Here is a 7,542-nt window from a genome sequence, read left to right as displayed (position 1 = left end):
GGGATTTGCAAGTTGAGGTGTCTTGGCTTGAAAGTGATTCTGTGTTTTAGAAATCAGTGCCTCGTCTTCTTTGGACGCTCTTGACTGAAGGAAGAGACTGGGTTTGACGTAGTCCGCACTGTATGGAATGGCCGGTCGACTAAGCGGCGCTGCTGTATTGCGCTCGTACTACGGATGTGTGGCTTACCGTCAAATCTGCAAGAAGCGTTAACGGTCGCAGTTTTCCTGAGCTGATTCACCTCTTTTCTGACCGTGGGCAGCGGGCGTAAAGACGTGACACCGCTTTTTGACGGCAGTGAGGAGAAAGAAAGCAGCAATACACCCGCAGAACAAATCTTTGAGAGCATCGTGTATTCGCCATGGCTGCTCTCGAGAACGCGTCTGTAGGGCTAACTTACAGTGAACTTCCCGTTCACGATGCAGAGACCCCTGCCGAGCCTTCGCGCTTGCGAAGGCGGCGGAATCGCAGTAGGGGTGGCGTTTCACGGCAACTATATCGCGGATCAAAGAGAGCTGTTGCTGCCCTTCTAGTATTCGTGACTCTGGGCACTATGATGATGATGTGGCGCTGTGGCGTATTGAAATCCCAACCTGACACGGGTGGTTTGGGAGCTTCCAGTCGGCGTCTTGCTGGGGCCCCCGAGGACAACGACGAAAAGACTCCTGGGTGCATGAAGTTCTTCAAGATAAAAAAATCAAGGAAATCAAAGAAGCACGTCCCCGAGATTTCCGAGCCAGTCCTAATATCAAGGACACAATCCGGCCACGAAGAAGTGGATTACATGGTAGTTCCCCATATTCCTCGAGGCGCCAATGCCACACCTATCAGAACTCCCCGGAACTCCGGGGTAGCAGAATCTGACAGTGACACGTCTTCGGCCTCCCGCTCATCATCACCTGAGCGTCAGCCGCAGCCGTCTGCGCATTCCGATGAGGCGAAGAATGACCCTGCCCGAGACCCTTCCACTTCGTCTGGTTCGCCGCTTCTCCGTAAGGAGCAATCTAGCAGCAGATCCTCTTCCACCTCGTCCAGTCGCGAATCCTCTTTGGACTCGCCGCCGCCTCTCCCTCCGAAACACTATAGCAGGTCCAGGTCCCCTTCCCCCTCAGCAACGCGTTTGGATGGTCAAGAAGCTGGACGCTCTGGCTCATCCTCGTCGGGATTTTCGTCACCTCTTTCGAGGAGACGTGGCAGGTCTTCTTCCCCTCCGCCTGAGGGTGCCGGCGACCTGGCAGAGACCGGATCTCCTGAAGTACCCGTGGTCCCTCCGCCTCTTCCTCCGAAGAACCGGTCCAGCAGGTCCCCGTCCCCCCGGTCACCTGGGGACGATTCAGAAGGCGAATCTCAGGATGAAGCTCCCGCGAAGCCATCGTTCCCCCCTCACAGAAGCGTCTCACCCGAGCCTCAACAGTCTTCTGATGTCTACAAAGTGATGGCACCTATTCCCAGACCCTCGCATTCCCCAAACCAGCCGGCTATCCCTGTGAAGCGTGTCAGGGCCCTCACCCCTCCGACTGTGTCTTTCTCCGACAGCGCAGGCCCTGCGGCAACTCCTCTGAAACGGTCTAGGCTCTCCCAGGAGTCTGCTGCCGATCCAGCTGCGTCCCCGCCTCGTTCTCATGCAGTCGCTGGACAAGGCTCACAAAAGCGGGCACTGGGTGCTCCGGCGGAAACGACTGACAAGCCAGGCCTTGAGTCCAGTAACGTCCCGGGCACATCATCCTCCCCCCGCCCTGACCGACCAGTATCATCGGGTGGTGCTGCGGAGGCGTTTGACAGATCACTGAGAGTGATTTTCGAAGCCGTCATGCCCTTGGAAATGAGTCGAGACCGCGTTGCACAGCCCGGCCCCTCTAGTTCCGATGTGCTGGCCGAAAGCGGTTCACAGGAGAGACTCCGCGGCACCCGCCATGAGAAGCAAACGCAAGAGCAGGAGAGGCGAGAACCGACAGAGGACGACTGGGCAGACGTGGACAAGCTGATTAAGTCGCCTACAGAACCGTGGCAGTACGAACCGGGACCAGTGATCCCGCAGGAGACAGAAGGTGAAGGAGCAACGGCGGGTACATCGGTTGATTATCCTACCCTTCGGGAACAACCTTTAGATCCGATGGTTAGTTCAGGAGAGCTGTTCGGGGGCCCTCTTCCGGATGTGTCTTTTTCATGGCAGAAGATCGCAGAAAAACTCGCACTTGTCGATGGAATTCTTTCCATGGTCCATCCTTTTCTGCAACAGGCACCAGGTTCACTAGGTGTAGGTTTGCGGCTATTCAGTAACTTGATGAAGAGTAGCTCAGAATGGTTAAGAAGGTCCGCCCGTGATCCCGAATTTGTTGGCCCGCATGTACAGCATATTGTGAAAATGGTTTCGGCTTTGATGCGCATGGTTCAACTCATTCAGCATGAGGATATACGCCCAGTGCCGCTGCAAGTTCTAGTGGAGATGTGCATGCTAATGACGAGGGCCGCCGCGGTTGGGACAACCGTCATGCCTACAGCAAATATGCCATACATCAATTGGAGGTTCCAGCGACAGAGGGAGCTCATCGATAGAGCCCGAGAAAATCCAGAAGAGTACATTAACCAGCTTATCGACGAGACGATTGTCCTTGTCGGCGATGCTGTAGCAACGGCCAACGGCGCTCTCGGGAAACTGAAGAGGAGCGAGAACGTGTAAAGCGGGGGGAAGGAGAGAGAGGTGGAACACTGCTTCTCTTCATGGAGACGAGAATAGCTGTTGTCTTTACATAAGCGCGTATACATCATGTATACACGTTTTTTTTCCTTTTTTTAAGCCGTCTTCCTCTTAAGGTCATGGCGGACTTTATTTTATATATTGTGGAAGGAAGAAAGTGAATACTACTGCCATACCTTCTTTTATCTCCACTATTAGCGATGTCTTCTTACTCGCACCACTACTTGGTTCGTTTCAGTTGAGCCCACGAGAGGGTGTTTGTCTAGGTGTCTGATTCTAATTTGGTCCCTCTTAGTGGCACGAGATGCCCGTTTATTTTTTTCCTTTTTTCGAGCTCTCAGGCGGGCCGGCCTTTTTTTTCTTTAAGGTACATGGTGTCATCCCGCATGCGAGTTGTTTTATCCTAAGGTGAGGGGAGGGGGGGGGTATCGTGAATCCGTATTTTGTTCCCCCTCCATTACATGAGAAAGGTATTGAATGGGCATCCAAGAATGAAGACATCTAAGGAGCAGGTTGTCTGAGACATCTGTCAGTCGATCTTCAGCCTCTCCCCCATTGTTAGTAGATGATAACTGCACATCTTCCGAGTGATCACTGACAAGACAGACAAACTGACATTCACAGATCGAGACAGACAGGTTGGGTCTGATTCTCGAGTGACTGCTATTTTTTCTTGTTAAAGTGAAGGGGTAACAACGGCTGTCCTTACCTGCTATTAATAGTAATGCCGGTAACGGCCGACTCTTCGGTCCTGTCGACGACTATTAATTTTTATCATCCAAGCGATGTATCTAGTGTTCCAGGGTTGTGAGGCAGTGCTGTCTCGTTGGGTGTCGGGTGAGGCATCCACCAGTTGTCCGGCTATCAGGGCTGCCGGGATGATTGGATTTCTGAACTGATACTACGTAAGACCTTGCTCTAAGAGGCTCGTCATTTGTGTTCCTTTTCGGGTTTCGTTTTTGTTTTTCAGCAACAGCATGCATCTTATCTTCCTTGTTTTGGCTAGTTATTTATAGCAGGGGTATTTCATTAGACGATCCGTGGTATAAGATGAATGATGATTCTACAGCTCAGAAACAAGGGGGGGCGCGGAAGTTTCACCGCTTCCCTGTTTTTTATTAAAGTACGATGAGAATACGTTGCGAGCAGAAGGGCAGTGAGGTGCGTACCGATTGCTGTGACAAGTCATTTTTCGGAGCCGTGTGCACAGCGAATATCGACGGCCCTCTTCGATAGACCGCAGCGGGAACACGCAGCGTAAAGAAAAGAATCGTGTTATGCTATGAGTTCACTCCAGTTCATCGGTTATCTATCCGCTTGTCGAGGCATAATGCTTTTTTTTCCATCGTTCTGAAGGTGCCTAAGTCGTGAGAACCGGCCGTGGGCGTATCACTTCTGACTCTCAAGTCACCCAAGGTTCTCCATTGAAAAATTAGTCGTCCGATGGTATTTCGCAAGTCACGTTTTTTTCTTCCCGGGCAGTCCACTGCCACTTGCCCGCTAATTTGAACAGAGGGATGTTTTGCTTCTTGACTTCGATAGGTAATGGTGTACTGAGAGGGTACAGGCGCCTTCTTCCTTGTACGGCGAATAGGAGGTGGATCGCACTTGTTTCGATGCATGCAGGGTCGAGTGTCGTTCCCATTGCGTGATTATATTGTGTTCACCACCCGATCGGGGTGTGACTGCACTGCATACGGATGTGCAGTCGAACTATGTTGGTCGTCGCCGGAGATCTTGCGGTCGACCGTACTCTGCTACGAGTCGAGTGTTGACGTTACGACGTTTCATTGAGACTGCACATTCATCTGTCCATCTGAGACAAGAGGGAGAGCGACATTGGGGCTTTTTTACTGGTTGGGTTATTGAAGAACTGGGGCGACTGACACCTACATACAATACGGCAGTAGTACGTGCCTTCCTGTATTGTTCCCATAGGTCTGTCATATGTCTGCCCAGAATGGTCTCTGGACCTGAGTGCTTTCCCCGGCGATGTCTCCCGTGTGGCTGGCTAAAGCCGAATCACACATAACACAATCACATCATTGCCCCGTACTGTATTGGCCGCGAACCGTTTCACGGTATACATACGTACTCGAAACTGTCTTTGCTTTCTCTTTACACACCCGGTCATTTTTTATTTTTTCGATGTGTGCTCGATGGCGTGCCCGTGCGGATGCAAGGTACGCGGCTTCATCGGTGTGCACTCTGGAACACAACGAACTTCTCTCCCGACAATGTTTCTTTTCTTCACAAAAGTGCAGTACCGTGGTTTGTGGTGCGAAGGGACGGAGATGCGCGAGGCGTGAATGGGCTTCGGCGGACGTCACCCATCTTGAGATCACCCTTAGCTGACCATAGAGCAGCATAGGAAAGATGTCTCCCGGGGCGCTGTGTTGAAGAAACACTCCAGCACTTGCTATGTTGTTGGGTAGTCACATAAACAGGACGATAGTTGCTTTTAAGGTAGACTCCGACGGCGCTCACCTGTAGGCTCGAACAGTGCTATGCAGTCATGCGGTGTAGCGGACGGCTGAGAGAAGCCAAGGTAAAGAAGCAGACTACGTGAAGAGTTCCCGTTCAGCCGGCAATGTTCTCTGCCCGACAAAACAGCGAGTCTTCTCTTACAACCACTGGCCAAATGATGCTGAAATCTCTATCATCTGTGCAAGCAGGTCGTGTAGCCCGGTTCTCCCCGTGCCAAACGAATGAATGCCTTCGAGTGACGGCATGTCGAGACCGGCGGATATAGCGAACACAATCTTGGTATGTCGAAAGGGAAAGAAAACTGTGCGTAGTAGCGACCCGCTCTGGGGGCGACACTTTGGGTCATTCGAGGCACCAAGCATTGGTTGTGACATCGATTTCGTTGGCAACTCGATGGAGTTTTTCTTTTGCAAGAAAGTTTTCTCTAGCTCGCGCCATCGCTCCAACCAGTGATCACTGAACTGGTGTTCGTACTATTTGTAGAGGAAGCGAAGCCGTCCGTGTAGCCGCATCGTGCACGGTCAGGAGGCTTAGTCACACGTAACAAAGCAGACGAGATCCGCGACACAGCTCTCTCGCGTTCACGACGTTTAGGGCTAAGAAGATCCAAAAGTGGAACAAAGGCCGCGGTCTGTCTTCTGATGAGGCAACCCCTGTATTTAACGTGGTGACGACTTAGTGATAGAGTACAGAAACACCTCGCGGCATAAAACTGAATTCAAGAGGAAAGCTTGTCGTCTTACCCCAACTTCAGGTATTCATTTTTAAATGAAGCAAGCAAGAGAAGAGACACACTGCATCCAAAGCACCGCCCTTGAAACGACGATCTAGGCCGAAGAGACGGAAGGCATATGAAAGATACGATGTCAACCGAAAACATATTCTCTCCGACGGAAAGTAATGAAGAAACTCACAGACGTGAACAGAAAATGGAGCACTATAAAAGTCCACACAACCTGAGATAAAGGATTCTAGATATCTCTTTCCCTCTTCGTGGGCACATAGATGGAGCGCGAGGAAAACAAAAAGCAAGTTATTCCGACCTATAGAGACGGCAAGTCATAACGGCGTGTCATCTTCTCTCTCTTCAGCTTGAGACTGACAAGCTTCGAAAACCTGGTCCGTCTCCTCTTGCTGCCCTTGCCGTCGACCTCAGTTTGGTTCAAACGTGACCGCTTGTCAACACCGTCACGTAGTGAAAGACTGGGTCGCCCATCAAAGAGGTGTATCGTTTCTGCCTCGGAAGACAAAGAATGCTGAGGGCGCGGAAAACCACACTCGAAACGCATGCATTCGTTATAGTTCCCCACGCCGGCGAGCCCGCTCGATCACATATCTGTACATACATAGCGTATGTATGCATGTGCCTCATCTGATGAACAAGACCCAAAAATGGGGTTCTCGGCATTCCTGACAGCACCGATAGAGCGAAGCACCGAAGAGAAGCAATGCGTGAATTCAACGGTGGATGTGTATGATGAGCCAATCTATCAAGACTTGTAGCACGACGAGACCCAATTAAAAGCACGAGTGTGTCACGGAAGAAGAAAACCCCAAAAATGCGGCTGGATATCACCGGCCACGTGTATATACACACAGACACCGAACATAAATACCAACAAAGAGCGGGAGAAAGTCACGAAAGAAGTCCGACACGACAACATACATAGCGATACGGAGAGAGACAGCACCTGCTGTCGAGTCAACAACGGGTATGGTACATGTATGCTAGTTCGTGAACTAGCATACATGTACCATAGACGCCTTAGCTGAAGTGTCAAAAGACCAAAGAGTCCGATGCAGAAGCGTGAAAAGAATGCTTCAGCATCACGGCAAAGGCTGTCACCGCCTCAGCTCTTTCAGGAGGAAGACGGGAACCTACTATCTGTGCATGCATACACAAATGTCTATATACATCTACACACACACACACAGAGATAGAGAAAGAAAACAACTTTCCGGGTGCATGAGTCGTATATGCACGTATATTCACTGTTCAAAATGAACTTTCCGATAAACCTTCTTTCCTCGCGTTCAACAGAGGAAAAAAGACCTTCGTTACCTGCGTGTTTTGCTCCAAGAATCTCTGGGTTTTGTGCTGTTGCTTTCGTTCCTGAAGATGATGCAGATGGATGTTTCACATCTTCTAGATCTTCTCGTGTTTCGTGCGACCCTCTTCCTGCCATGCTAGCATTAAAGTCTGTTAGTAGAGGATTGGCCTCTCCTTCAGTTAGAGCTCTACGAGGTAGACGCAAAAGAATCGGGAATCGATTCTTTGATGTGGAGACGACGACGTGTCCGCCGAGGTGCCTGACAATTTCCTCTTCTTCTCTCAATTCTTTGTAGATGTCCTCGCGCA

At 50.8% G+C, this 7,542-nt stretch overlaps 3 protein-coding genes across 3 annotated transcripts in view; 1 reads left to right on the top strand and 2 right to left on the bottom strand.

Annotated features, from left to right (window-relative positions):
• The window catches only part of CSUI_008863 (uncharacterized protein), a 5,523-nt gene extending 555 nt beyond the window's left edge, over positions 1–4,968 (top strand). Inside the window, exon 1 of the mRNA XM_068068985.1 lies at positions 1–4,968. This exon is cut by the window's left edge and continues 555 nt beyond it. Within this exon, the coding sequence (XP_067919041.1) occupies positions 360–2,678 (2,319 nt within the window). The 5' untranslated portion in view covers positions 1–359 and the 3' untranslated portion in view covers positions 2,679–4,968.
• A 1,017-nt stretch (positions 4,969–5,985) lies between these two features.
• Positions 5,986–7,534, bottom strand: CSUI_008861 (uncharacterized protein). Its single transcript, XM_068068983.1, has 2 exons — positions 7,246–7,534; positions 5,986–6,439 (listed from the first exon to the last, which is right to left on the bottom strand). Exons 1-2 carry the CDS (start codon positions 7,367–7,369, stop codon positions 6,399–6,401), a joined length of 165 nt encoding a protein of 54 aa, XP_067919039.1. The 5' UTR covers positions 7,370–7,534; the 3' UTR covers positions 5,986–6,398.
• On the bottom strand, positions 6,594–6,819 carry CSUI_008862 (uncharacterized protein; the record flags this gene model as incomplete). The annotated part of the gene is made up of 1 exon (XM_068068984.1): positions 6,594–6,819. A coding segment is annotated over one exon (225 nt), but the record flags the coding sequence as incomplete, so codon positions are not given.
• Positions 7,535–7,542: the final 8 nt, after the last annotated feature.

This window comes from Cystoisospora suis (assembly GCF_002600585.1).
Source record: "Cystoisospora suis strain Wien I chromosome Unknown contig_5106, whole genome shotgun sequence".
NCBI classification, from domain to species: domain Eukaryota; phylum Apicomplexa; class Conoidasida; order Eucoccidiorida; family Sarcocystidae; genus Cystoisospora; species Cystoisospora suis.
Note: the sequence above shows the minus strand (reverse complement) of the source record. Positions and strands in the feature narration are given on the sequence as shown.